The sequence below is a fragment of the Phoenix dactylifera genome, chromosome 3, assembly GCF_051530095.1.
Source record: "Phoenix dactylifera cultivar Ajwa chromosome 3, Ajwa_hap1_PhDact_Kaust_v1.1, whole genome shotgun sequence".
Taxonomy (NCBI): Eukaryota; Viridiplantae; Streptophyta; class Magnoliopsida; order Arecales; family Arecaceae; genus Phoenix; species Phoenix dactylifera.
Genome location: NC_143192.1, coordinates 37,729,821 through 37,744,458, shown reverse-complemented (window position 1 = coordinate 37,744,458; position 14,638 = coordinate 37,729,821). Strand labels below are relative to the sequence as shown.

Genomic DNA, 14,638 nt, shown 5'->3' with positions numbered 1-14,638 from the left:
ACCAATGTATTAGCCCCCATTGGTAGGGTCCTCAACATAGACCGACTGCAAGTCTGAATCTATTTCAAGTCATAATCTTTTCTTACATTATGTTTAGTGTTCCAAGCCAAAAGGTACAATGTCAGAGCAATTAAACACAATTCAAATCAGAAGCAAATACGTTCAATTATAATTATATAATACTCTAAAATACACATATAATCCATGCATCAAATTGGAAATCACGAATAATTCGATTCGTGAAACATATATATAGTTTGCCGATAAATCTAGAAAAGAGGTTACATCACTTACCTTGCGAACGCGATCCACAACAAATCCAATTAATTCCGCAAATTCCTCGCAGAACCTAATATTCAAAAACCATATTTTCTTTTAAAATTCATCACAATATATATATAAAACCTAAATTTTAACATTCTCCCAGGGCCGACCCTGCCGAAGTATCTAGCACCCCGGGTTCGGGATCGGATCCGGGTTCATACCCGTAAACCACCCTCCTTTTATTATTATTATTATTTTTTTTCTTTCTTTTCTTTTCTTTTCTTTTTCTTTTCTTTTCTTTTTCCTTCTTTTCTTTTTCTTCTTTCTTCTTTCCTCTCCCGACTCCCTTCTTCTCCTTCGGCGAAACAGGGGATCCATGACCCCCTGCCGCCGCCCCCTCTTCTTTCCTCCCGGTCGAACCCAAGGCGGCCGCGGTGGCCGGCCTTGGCAGCGGCAGCGGGTGGCGGAGCAAATCCGGCCACCCCCGGCGACTGGCGGCGGCGAACACGCCGACGGCTAGAGCAAGCCGTTTTGGACCCAAATCCGGCGATCGGCCGGTTCCAACCCACCACACGTCATGGCCAAGCAGTGAAAGAAGAGGAGAAAAAGGCTAAGGATTCTTACCTCCGCCCCGACGAAGACCGGCGCCTCCCCCTCTCCGACGGCAATGAAGAGGAAGAAGACCCCCCGTACGAACCCAATAGCCCTCTCTCTCCCTCTCACTTTCGGCGGCAACGCGAAGAAGACCCTCCCCCCTTTGCGGCGGCTCTCCTTCGGTGGGCTCAAAGGAGAAGGAGAAGGAGAAGAAAGCCCTAAAATAGGGCTCTTCCTTCTTCTTCGGGATGGAAAGAATCCATCCCGTTGCTGCGTTGGGACTGGGGTGGACCGGGCCCAGTTCCAGGGTCTCATAGATACCATGTTAAAATCACCACTTATCCTAAAAGCTTAAGCTAATAAAATAAGATAGATTTATTTATATATTTTATATTTTCTTACACTTATCTATGCCACATTCCTGCTAGCCAGGGTTCTGCAACAACGAAGTTTATACAAATCCTTAACCATGTCTTTGGAAGATACAAAACCATCCCATCCAAGCTTATAATGCTCCTTAAACCTCGACAAAGCAAGAGAGAGGGGACTTGCTGAGCTCTCTTCTCCAAAAACCTGCTTGATAAGAGTTTCATCCCATCTCCTTTCTTCATTTACGATCCGATCTTTTTACCTTGAATTCTCCAGAGCAAAGCTATTCAAGAGAACATGGGTTTGATTTAAAGGTAGATGCAAGATCCATGGGTCCCTAAATACATTTGATGGAATTTTCATCCCCAATCAGACATCTTACGCCTGACATCACCAAGGAAGCACAAATGAATTTTTAAGCGGAGTAAGATTTCAACATGTATATCAAATTCTACCGCACTTGATATCTTGTTCTCTCAACAAATCTCACGCGAAAAGACTACATGATTTTTTTGCATTTTAGTCATTTCACTATTGTCTAGTATGGTACCAAACATAGATTGATTTTTATATATTAATCATCTTTTTAATGCCTAGTTATGATGTCAAACGTAGATTGGTACCCAGATTACGAGTCAATGGGCTAATGAAACTATCATTTATCAACCCTATAGCTTTCATTTGTATGAAATTTTATCGATCGCACAAAGTGCCGACTTGATTAGAACAGCTCTGCCCATCACCAAAAGAAACTTTTGTTTCCAACCTTCTACCAATCTTGCCTGCACTCTATGTACCAGCAAGATAGAATCACTTCCTCCCCAAAATCGGAGCCCCAAGATAATGCCACATCTTGGATCCTAAACATTCGTTAAGTTTTGCTTCTCAGCAAAATTCTTTGTCACACTAAACTTCATTGCCGACTTCTACAAGTTTACCGCTAACCAGTCACAGCAATACTTTGTGACAATTTTCTTTTTTTTTTTTTAGTAAAGACGGCAATTTATAAAGCTCTAACGTGAATCCAACCTGCTAAATCACAAAAAAGTAAAGAACATAGAGAAGAGGGAGCGTCTACTGCTGAAGTCCAAATGACCTTCCCGGCATGCCGGGCAGCAAAGGAGGCGATCCAGTCTGCAGGCCGGTTCGCCTCCCTAAACACATGTGCTGCCTGAAAATCGTCCATCTCCTGAGCCAATTTGCGGGTCTCACGGATGGAGGATGACCATCGCCATACCTATCCGCTCCCCGTATCCAGTCGATCACCACTAATGAATCCCCCTCCAGATGCATCTGCTCAGCATCAAGTACCTACTTTGCATAAGATAATCCCTCCCACGCTACCTGGAGCTCTGCCCCAACAACGGTAAATCCTGGCGTACGGCGACCGCCAGCTACTACTAGTGTGCCAAAGGAATCTCTGATTACAAACCCGATACCTCCAGACACACCATCCACCGATATGCTGCCGTCAAAATTTACTTTGAGATGACCAAAAGATGGAGGCACCCAAGAAACTAAGGCAAATCTGAGCGCTATAATAGTGGAAAGAGCATCCCATATGTCCTTAGCCATTTCGAAAGAGAACAATGCAGCAGCACCGATGATCTCCTCCGCATGTAGCATAGCTCTATCTATCACCATCCTCGAAGTCAACGACCTGTTCTCAAACAGACCGGCATTTTTATCCAACCATTCCTAATGTGACAATTTCCTTCAGTAGGTGACATAGCCGAGGAGCCGAAGGACTAGACTGATAGGCTGTCAGTGTGCGGTTGCCGACTACGTCTACGAGCATACTTTGTGAGATCTCCATCCAAACAAGACATCCACCGTTATCGGCCGAAACACAATTGGCGATGAGCCCACAGCATGATAGAAAACAACGCATCCACCAAATACCAGCTAAAACCACTTGTTGGCCTTTCCAGCTCCCTCTTGTGTCACTGTTTTGGCTTTTTAACTTAGCAGCGGCGTGGAGTGGCAGTGTGATGAGAGTCAATGCCCCCCACTCCTTCCCTTCTTAATTTTAAAGAAACTCTTAGCTTTCCTAATGGGCAATCACCAGTAGTCGCCACCCCCTTGATTGAATGGTAATTAATTCTACTCCTCTATGTCATCCCATGTGTCAGCTCGCCCAAATGAATAGAAGGAAAAAGACCATGGCTACGCAAGGCTGCGTTCTAAATGGACCAGCATGGCGAGCATGGCCATTCATGTGCTGCCACATGTACTCGCATGGATACCTTGCAAAGATGTCGCCATCCATTTTGTGACGCACGACAGCAGGGAGAGAAAGGAAGAGAGAAAAGGGCGAGAGGAGAAATAGAAAAGAAGGAGAGAGGAGGGAGGGGGAGGAGGATGAACCAGGCTTCTCACCTGACTCCACTCAGGGTTTCACACGCCAGAGCTCAAAAAAAGAGAATCAATTTTCATTCATCATAGCATCCCCATAAACAATGTACGGACCCATATATATAACGTCATAAAATAACAAAAAAAATCCTCCAAAGAAAACAATTCCATAAAGCTCTAAAATGACAATATGCAAATAGATCCACAACATAAAATCAATCCAAAATAAAATCAAGCTGACTGAACTGGCTGGATTCTGTAGCGACCGTAAACTCGAGTGATGGCTGACCTGGCACTGGTGTCCACATTATTTTGTCAATAAGGCTGTTAGGTAGTGTGGAGATAAGAAGAGGAGCATGTGATGACCACAGCGCTAGAGACGCTTGGGGTGGGGGTAGCTATTTACTAGTGGATGGTGGAAAGAAGGGGAGTTGATAGTGGCCGGATAGTGTTATGGTTGTTATTTGAGTGATGTAAGAAAAGAGACAAGCCGCCTCAGAAGCCGCTCTGACGACAGTGGCCTCAGACCTACTCCCACCCATAAGTTCAGCACTACTCTTCACTCAACACCTACTGATCCCACTCCCACTTCACGCAGGCCTCATGAGACTTTAACACTCTTAAGTGTAAGCTACTCCCCACTTTTGTCCATGGATAGATCTCTCTCCTTTATCAACAGGTGAAGCCCACATAAATGCATGTTTGTGTGTATATTTCTAGGTAAGGCTAAAGCAGCAGCAGCATCTCACTTTTGGAATTTATGACGCAATTCTTCTTGTCTTCCTGTTCCTTTGAAATCTTTCTACTAGATCTACTGGGACAGCGGGCTTGTGCAGCGCTTCACATTAAAAAAAAAAATGTAAACTACGAACAGTTACTTCTCTTTATTATTTTTTGAGAGGAAGTTTTCCTTTATTATTGTTCTCCATTTCTTACAGAGAACAAAAAACCATGTGTTTTTCGCAAATTAAATAACAGAAAGACAATCTGATATGCAAGAAGATAAAAATAATCACAACAATATCACCTACGTTGTTTAATAGGAAACTTGCAAAGAAAATTTTAGAGAAAGTAATCATGATATGGATTTAGTCTAATGAACTAGAAATTATTAATGTTCTCTGAAAATTATTTGATACAGTTGCAAAAGTTTTTCCAGCCACTTGGGTTGGTCAAAATCAACCCTTTTTTATTCTCCGTCTCTCTCATCTTTCCAAAATTTTCTTTTCGCTGCCAAACATTTTTTGGAAAAAAAAGTAACTTCTTTTCTGTATATTATCAAAACCCAAAAAAACCTCCATAAAAGAACAAATATCAATTCATCATTAGTCTGGCATTAAACTTCTTGTAATCCACAAAGGAGGTCATCCCTATCTTTTTATGAAAATGAAAATGTACTTTCCTGCGTCTATAAGTTCCCTCATAGTATAGTTATCCTTTCAATTTCTCTACTAACTTAATTTCCTCATGTAATTTGATATAATTATCAAGTCCTCCTCCATTAACCTGAAAACCATGCTACTTCCACTTGCTTGAACCAAACTATGGTAGCTTAGTTCCATTCAAACTGAGTCACCATGCTAACCTGGCCCTTCTAAAATAACCCTCCCGAGAGCCAGGCAGATCCATGAAACCACCAGTAAGGACAGGATAGAAGCCAGCACAAGCCAAGGTTCGCATTGGTACTGTAGCCTAAGGATGGTGCATTAGCTCATCTGTGGTGCCAAATTTCAGATGATTTTCCCACAAAAATCGCAATAGAAGAATTGACCCAAGAATTCCTTAACTTAAAGGAAACTAACTGAAATACGTTTTATTAATATGGCAACCCAACTTTCTTGACCACTGGGAGATGTTTTAAGAGTTGCAAAGCTCGCTGGAAGATATGAATATATGCATAAAAACTCACTTGTAGCTATTTTACTTTGAAACTAATAGCAGCTACGAGACTGTCAATCATTCTAAACTTATGTGCTCTAGGTACAGAGTGAGCATTTCAGGGCAATCTGCATAAGATCCATATTCCAACAATAAGTTATGTAAGACCCCGTTTTGGGCCATCTATACTAGTGAGCCTACTGGCATTATTTTCTAGCATACTATCCTACAAAAGTTTATTTACACATTTCTCAGGAAAAAAAGGGTCTGCACGAATCATTGACTCTTATCAGAGTTAATTTTTTAAAAACAGAAGCAAAGTTTAACTTCTAAATTAGCATATTAGACGTAATACGAAAATTACATACCAATTAATTTTTTTTTATTATTTAAAATTATACGATACACATTTTTATCATTAATCCTTTTTCCTCTTTAAACCCACTATAACAGTCCTTTAATTAATTGAGATTAAAATGGAAGGATGAATTCAATTATGAGTCCACCTACACCACTCAAATAAATGATTAAAATAAATCATTCATCGATAGAATGACAAGTTTTAGATAGAAAAAATAACAGATACCACTACTTCTATGATGAGCTAATGGTTAACACAAATCACTAATAGGAAGAATGTCAAATGTTGCTACTTTCTGAATTAGCAACAATTTATCTCCTCAGATATGAAGCAAGCATTGGTGTTTATAATCAAAATCAGCGAAAGCACACAGAACAATGCATACATCTAGGAAGCTAGTTCTTTTTAACAAAACATAAGGTGGTTGTATACAAGAGCTACAAAATGGGTGTTAGTGAGGCATCTTGGCACTAATATGGAAAATTATGACTGAGAAACTTGTTAGCCAGATTGATTTTTTTGAACCTTGTTTGTGTCAGCATATCGACTCGTATTTACTTCTCAGTCAAGTGTCAATGAATCTCTTATATGAGAGAACAATGCATCCACTATTTATTTAAGTGATGATATAATTTTCTATTAACAAAATCTTGAGTAAATAAATTGATATAGCATTCATGCTCTAGTTACATGTGAGGAAGCTATTTGGCAACCGCACACAGTCATGGTCATTTATAATATATGTGAAGAGAGCAAGGCTTCTAAATGAGTATAATGAAAATAATAACTCACATGTAATAAATACAGATGAAATGAAAATAAAGAATAGAGAGATTGAAAAGAAAAATGTCATGAGCTTGGGATGTTACTCGGAAACAATTAAAAAAAATGTTGACAGAAAGTTACGCTACCAGAATAGAGTTTCCACCCAGAATCTCATCTGCAAACATGGTATATCCTAACACCACAACACTCGATGGAGAAGAAATTTATTCACTTTTAAGTCAAGAACATGAACTTTTCGCTTGTAAGAACAAATGATTATATAGCAACTAGATATATGGCAAACATCATGACAGACAAGGAACTTATCTTGAAATATAAGGAATGAAGATTTGTTACAAAACGACATGAAAGTATTTTGGAATTTTCTAGACATATAGGGCGCTCATTAGCTAAGCTTCAAGATAGGTAATTTAGGGGCGGATTTTTGTATGAAGCAAGGTGATAGGTTGGTTTATGATGTCAAAGAATGGGAGGTTAATCCAATTTCATCAACTTACTTTTGGCAAATATCACCATCATGATTTGTAAATCTTGACATGCTACTAATTGATACTCAGTAAGTTTATCATTCACCTATACAAAAAAAGGTAATGATTTTTATTTTACGGAAAGTAGGTAATGGTAAGTTAAGTCAACTGATTTAAGTCACTTTGACAATGTGATGGTGATGAACTACCAATATTGGTTGTGTGATGTAATTAAATGGCCTTAATTTAATGATTATAGTAGAACTTACAGAAAAAATAAAAGATAATATCAGAATTACAATATTGAGCAAACTGATCATCCTTACAGCTATATAAATATGCTGATATTTCTTATGAAAACTTTCACCCAGGCGAAGCTTACATCCCTCTCGGGACAATGAGAGTCATCCTGTAAGCCCCCTCAAGAATCACCTTGATATAGCAGTGTTTGGCACCCCATATCAGTCCATCATTCCAATCACTTCTGGGTATTTGCAAATCAGCCGCTCAAGTAGCAAGATGAGGGGGGAAAAGATTAGTCAAAAGCTAAGAATTCAACTGTTCATCGTTCGTTATAAGGTCTGCCACCCTGAGATCATCCTTGTATCCTTCTGCATTAAAGGCTGAAGGCAATATAGGTCAAGCAATGTGATGTCAAACCAGGGGTCAGCAAAAACCCGAATAAGGCTTCCATTGCCAATAATCCATCTGGTCTTGTGATAAGAAGTCGGGCTCCTTCCCAAACCTCCTAAAAAAATATTGGATACACCACTTCCCTGAGTGTAAGAAGACCATGAAGCATCATAATGATATTTGGTCCAAATAACCCAAGAGGACAATGAGTTAGGATGGAGGATTATATCGCCTGCTGCTTTAGCCATTAAAACAAGCCTGCAAGGTCTACCTAAAACTCCACTAGATTTTGATTGGCAAACATGTTCCCACTCAACCAAGTGAAACTTTCAATGTTCAGTAGAAGACCCAGAGGAACGGTCTGAAGATTTTTTTCCCATATCATCCAATAGTGTTAGTGAATCAGGGGAGTTGATCATTAGATAAAGAGGAACACTAGTAAGTACCAACTGAAGAAGAGCGATTCACACTGCAAAAGCAAGTTCTTTCCACTTCCATGCCTGAAATACAGTTTTGAGTCTGTTGCCTTTGAGAAGAAAGAGGGACGTCCATATAGGACCAAAGTTCATCCTTAATACTTGCTCCAAGTAATCTACTTATGGGCTATGGCCCTCTACTGTAGGCACAAAATAGATAGTAAAGCATATAACTACTGCCCTCAAAATATACACCACACAACTAGTAGATACCATAATATCCTCACTGACATGTTGAAAATCCAAAAAGTCCACAAAAGAATTGTGAATGTGCGACAAGTGCAAGAAGTTCAAAAGTGCCATCTTCACTTTATTATTATCCCAAGATCTGACTCCTTTTTGCTTGGCTTGACCATATAGGGTAGCCCCACTTCCAGTATTGTTGGAAGAAGCAGTGCAGTGTAAGCAGGTCAGTTTCAGGAAGCAGTGAAGGAAGTAGAGATAGAATTTAGGAATGCATTCACGTGCCTTATAACATTAGGGCTAGCCAAATAACACGGAAAATCATTGGTCATGCAATGGGCATATCTAGTTTTCTCTAACCAGGTTGATGCATCACATGGAATATATATATGTCGCACTAGCAAAAAACCATCCAAACAAGTCTGTCACTTCAGTTATTTATTAGTAAGAAAGAAAAGAAAAATGATCAAACTTTATAAATAACCATTTACAGAATATGAAGAGATCTAATCAAGGAACTGATTCATTAAATAATCTACTAGAAATTTGAGAGTACACATTATGACCCTGGGTATACCAAAAGCAAACAGTGCTTATACCCAAATCAAAAGTTTTAATTGTAAGCAATATGTTTATAATGAAACCATTCTAACCAAGTAAACCAAAAACAATCTCCATCCTGATACATTTCAACTTACCAAATCATTCCTATAGAAAGCTTCAGTTTACCGTAGAAGTGGAAAAAAGGAGGCTGTACTTACGACTGGCTTTCAAATGTTCTGCCAATCCTACTGGCAGCGAACAGCATCTGGGACAGAAGCCGCTGCTGCTGTTAAAACACTCCAAACTTCTGTATCTGGATCCGCAAGCTCAGCAGGAGTCTGTTAAGGTCAATAGTTAGTAAATTAAATATAAATAGTTGTGATTGGAGAAAAGAACTGGTAAATCTAGTAAATAGTGATTGGACTACATAAAAAATGACTAATAGCATAAAAAGTCTTGTTATATGAACCTTTCCATATACATTTGTCTTCTTAGGAGAAGCCCCAGCTGCAAGCAACAACCGTATGACATCCAGATGTTCACCTCTGGCTGCATGATGAAGAGGCTGGACATACAACAAATCAAGACTATTCAAATCTCGGAACATGAAAACGAGATAGGCATATAAGAAAAGTGGGTTAGAATTTAAGCTAAATTACAGTATCTCCTTCAGCGTCAGTGATATTCAGCATTCGCTCAACACAATCAGGGCTACCAGCAAAGTTGATTATATATTGAACAATGTCGGTAAATCCTGCACAAATGTTTAATGTGAGGAACCCCCCCAAAAAAAAGCACATTGATCTTTCTTGGTTTACTATTTCGACTGTTGATGTGTATCAGGGTTGGATCTCATGACCTAAAAGGTCAGAAAGTAGTCTGCTGGGTCATGGGCCTAAACCCCAGATCATGTGATACCTACCTCCAGCACAAGCATCATGAAGAGGAATTGCCCCTTCCTCATCTTTGGACTCTAAGTTAGCACCCCGTTGCAACAGTAGCTGAGAGGAAGATTTAGCATATGTCACTTCTATGATCAATCAAGAAGCAAACAAAAACTGAGAACCAATCAAACATTAGATTGCCAACCTGTACACATGGAAGATAGCCATAGAGACAAGACAAGTGAAGGACGGTATCACCATCTTCAACTGGATCGTCAATGCTGCCACTGTGATTATCTGTATTTCATGTGCAGAAGCACAATAAAATCAGGCAGTAGTTATGATAAATAATAGATCAAAGCATGAAAAGCATAACCGGTTCCAACTTTAACTCATAGGCCACGAAAAATACTTGCCATAATGAGGATACAAAATAGCACACCATAGCACAACAAGATCAAGTATATGTTAGAAGCTTCAAAGAATTTAATGAGCATAATTTACAAAAATTAGAAGTATAGTCGATTGCATATCAAATAATTGATTACTGTGACCTAACAACCAGATTACATTTACAGTTAGTAACAAAGGGATCACGGTGACAGTAAACAAGTACTTTTTACCATTATCCTGTCGCATTAAGTGGGTTCTGCGTTCTGATTTGGCTCTTTGGCTAACAAGTTATGCATAAAAGACAGATGAGGATCTCTAGACTGATTACTGACCCTTTATTTTCACCATCCTCGTTCAAAGTTAAAACACTTCCCAAGTCTAAAAGAACCTAGGAGTCTAAGGCGATTGCCAATGACTGCAAGAGCTTAAACCAGATAGCCAATAAGGCTGTCATCCCATCTTCCAAAAAGCAATTCAGATTTCATACCCTTCATGCTCAATTTTAGGTTGGCCAGAAATTCAATGCCAATACAAAGAGAGAAGCTTCATGTTGAGAACAGATGAAACACATTCTCAAACTTCAGTTGATCATATATTGATCCATAAAGAGAATGCAGGGGCTTTAAGATGGTATCCTACTAACAGAAGTACAATAAACTACTTGCAGGTCATCTTTAATAAATTTAATGATCTGCCAACCCTAGATCTGCCAACCCTAAACCAAGTACCCATCTCTACCTTGAACTGGGATTTCCCCAACGCACCTCTATATCTCCAACACTAACCCAATTCTTCCTTGGGTTGAGATTTCTCCAATCTAACCCGAAAGACCACCACCTTAGCAAAGTTCAGTTGGGTCGCTTTAGTATTGGTTTGGCTTGTGTTGTGTTGAGTTGCCCAACACCAGGCTAAGTCAAATAATATAGGTAATTTAAGATTAGGGAAAGGATTTAGAAATCCTTATTAGGTTAGATACTGGATTAGCTAGGATCTTTTTTGAGAGCCTGTATGCAATTATATGACTTGATAAAACCAAAGATATAGTTATGTGAAATATATAAGTATATTTTGCAAAACATAGTATAAATCTATTTATCCAAATAGGATGTACCGGGCTGGTTTGGGTCATGTTGCATTAGATTCAGGTACAAGTTGGGTTTAAGCTCAATCCTAACACCACAAAACATGGGATTGATCATATTGGATCTTTTGCATCAAGTGCAACACAAGTTCATGAAGCATAGGCCTAACCTAACCCAACTAATGGGTCGGGCCGTTCAGGTTTGGGTTGAGCCCAACCCAAGTTACATCCTATGGCATTTAGGTGTTACCCCACAAGTTAATACTATAAATATAAATTAAATATAAATTTCTATTCTACCCCATAGGGAGAAAGGTTGATGCTAGCTTCTCCGTTTGAAGAGAATAGGGAAAACGGATGATGTGACTATCTTACATTGACAAGGAGAGCTAAGGAGGCTGCTCCAACCTGCAATTCCTCCACCAGCAGAACCTTGGGTTGGAAGGAGATTTATCCAAAGAAGTATCTTCTACAGTTCAAGGCTAAACATGTCCACAAGGAAGCAAACCAACTAGCTGAACAGTTAGCTGGTATCTAGCCATCAAGCAAGCTACAGGTATCTCTAGGAGCAACTAAAACCCAACTACAAGAGCTTCTACATTGTAATGTCTCAAGCTGAATTTCACTGAACAATCCTAGTCGCTAGAGATAAAGCCTTTGCTTACAAAAAGATAAAAAACGAGCTAAGTCCTCTTTTGAGTTATAGGTTTTCTTTTCAACCACATTAAAATGCACACACAAAAAGATATCTTATCGGACAAAGTATTGCCTCATCAATGTAGCTTGAGTAATTGATATGATGAGACTGATAACACATATGTGACTTCTAGTCCCCTTGAAGCCAAAATTTACATTATCAGTAGTTCACTAGATCATTTATTTTCATGGACTTGGAATAGAGAACGGCATCTGTTAGACAAGGAAAAGAGAATTTTTATCCTGTGGGCATCTTTATTCCAAAACTTCTCAAATAAAGGCTTTTAGGACAAAAAAATAGATCAATCGAAATAGCTGAAAAGTATAATAAAATATAGTTGCTAAGCCAAAGAGGGAACAAAAAATAATAATAATATAGCATGAAGGCAAACCTATGCTACATGAACTTGGGTACATCTGTCAAGTGCAAGTGCATGTCTAAGTGTTTGAATCCTTCCAATATATAAAATATTTTCTTCTTACAGTCCAATACTTAAGTGTCGTCCTAATTCTTGCATCTAATTTTCAGGTGCATGTATTCAAGGATGAATCGAAAGGTTCGGTTTAACAAACCTATAAAAATAAAGATGCTGTAAGTAAGAATGAAAAATAGAAAAATGAAATGTGAAAGCATTCTACTCTTAATACTGAATAGCTTTACCTAGCCCAATCATGGGCACACTAACTTGTTTTCCTTTTGTACTTTAAAGGTACAAGTCCAACTCAGTTAGCTTCCCAGCTTCTATCTCATGAAAAGAGATTTTAAAAGTAATCACAAGTTGCTTTTCAGGAAATATGACTAGTTGTTTACCTACTAATGGGAAAATTCTGTCTAGGACACTGCCCCCACTTTTGAATCTCGCAAAAAATTCACTCTGCACCGATTATGTAAGCACTTCTTATTCTAATTTTTCAGGGAAATGTGCTTCCCCAAACCCACATTTGAATCTGCTCCTATACCTGCTCACACTCAGGTTACTAACATTATTTATCATTCTAATTTTCCTAGGTACCTTGATATTTCTTTCTTAAAGCATACAAAGAACATGCAAAAATCAAGCAAATCGACGCATCACATGGTATTGCTAACAGAACACAATTAGTTACAAATAAAAATAAAAATTTCAACCTCCTAAAAGGCTCCTCTATGGTAATCTGTGCCCACTTTTTTTCTTGCTTAACATCCTATGTTCTTTTACCCCGATATTGGCGACTAAAACAAATGAATGCTAACATTAACGACTAGGAGGTTATATCAAACTCACTATTATCCTAGCATTTGAAGCTGGAAGGAATATATGATGAAATAACAGCATATGCAAGTGAAGGAACCCTACGCAGAAGTTAAATTTTTCAGCTGATATACCTCCTCTACAGTTCCAAATAGACACAAAACAAAGCACATCCTTATTCACACAATTAATAGTACTCCGTTTCATACATCAATCCACGTATCGCCAAGCGTCCACAAGACATAAGCAATTAAACGGTTTGATTTTCCAAGAGCAACCAAATTTCAATTCAGAACAGGACTTGCCCATTTGGCATTGTAATGGATAAGGTTATTCCCCGAAATGTCATGCTCAATAGATCTTTCCATGAAAAAAGAGGACGGTAATCGATTTAAATAGCACTGAGAACCAAAACACATCAAACTACATCAAACGAAAGCTAAAATCATGTTAGGACATCAGAGAATAGAACAAAATCAATTTCTTCGGAGGAATAGATGAGAGAGAGGTTTTGGGAATGGTACCGAGGGCGAGGCGGAGGGCGTCGACGTTGCCGCGCTGGGCGGCGTCGACGAGGGCGCGGAGATGGGGAGGGACGTCGCGGTCGAGATCGTCCCAGGCCTCTCCTTCCACCTCGTCGAAAGGCCCCTCCTCATCCTCTCCATCGTCCATCAGACCGTTGCGCCTCCCCGGAACGGCCATCTATCTCGTCTCGCCTCTCGCCGTTCCTCTTCTCGCCTTTCCTCTGGTGCCCAGCAAGAGAAAGGGTTTCAAAACCCCACCGCTTGGCCTTCTTTTCGACTAGGGTTGCCCGATCATGGCTTGGGCCCTTCATTGCGTTGGACAAACCCAGCCTGAGTTGACCCGACCCGCTGGCGGCCCACATGTTTAAACAGGCCAGATTACGACCTTGAACCGAATTTAAGGGGACTATGCTGAGATTCTATTGAAAATTTTAGCATTTTCTGCACTATGCTGAGATTCTATTGAAAATTTTTATATTTTTTATCTTACTAGTTATGATGCATGAACGTCTGTTAAAGGTACCAGCTATAACTATTTTTTAATGTATTATATATCAGCTTCATGCCTTCTTCTCTTGGTTCAAATGTATCTCTTTTATTTATCCTTTGAAATTTTAGAATTGAAATATTTTATAACATATTTCTAAAAGTTTTTGGAGTTCATTATGTTATAAAAGTATAGTATATTTTAAGCATTTTTAAAAGAAAATCCTATTACCGTTTTGTAGCCTGAAAGAGAAATATAATGAGGGTCTTTTTAGAATTTAAATATAGAGAAATTAAGATGCTTTTATATAGTTTAAGAATTAGCATAAAATACAATTGTTTACAGGTTATATGTAAATCACCATATATTCAAGAAGATAAAAAAAGATATGCCAAGCAAGTTGCATAGATTTTCAAAAACCAGAGATATTTT

At 38.9% G+C, this 14,638-nt stretch overlaps 1 protein-coding gene across 1 annotated transcript; it reads right to left on the bottom strand.

Moving 5' to 3' along the window:
• Nucleotides 1–8,873: 8,873 nt before the first annotated feature.
• On the bottom strand, nt 8,874–13,998 carry LOC103719982 (Ankyrin repeat family protein). The gene is made up of 6 exons (XM_008809477.6): nt 13,720–13,998; nt 9,999–10,090; nt 9,832–9,910; nt 9,569–9,663; nt 9,379–9,474; nt 8,874–9,247 (listed from the first exon to the last, which is right to left on the bottom strand). The coding sequence occupies exons 1-6, from the start codon at nt 13,895–13,897 to the stop codon at nt 9,155–9,157; spliced, it is 633 nt and encodes a 210-aa protein (XP_008807699.4). The 5' UTR covers nt 13,898–13,998; the 3' UTR covers nt 8,874–9,154.
• Nucleotides 13,999–14,638: the final 640 nt, after the last annotated feature.

Excerpts from the sequence above, each read along its gene's own strand:
- LOC103719982 (XM_008809477.6), bottom strand. The coding sequence starts at position 13,897 with ATGGCCGTTCCGGGGAGGCGCAACGGTCTGATGGACGATGGAGAGGAT. Across the intron at positions 10,091-13,719 it reads CGCCCTCCGCCTCGCCCTCG|ATAATCACAGTGGCAGCATT; the intron begins GTACCATTCCCA and ends CATGAAATACAG. Across the intron at positions 9,248-9,378 it reads AGACAAATGTATATGGAAAG|ACTCCTGCTGAGCTTGCGGA; the intron begins GTTCATATAACA and ends TGACCTTAACAG.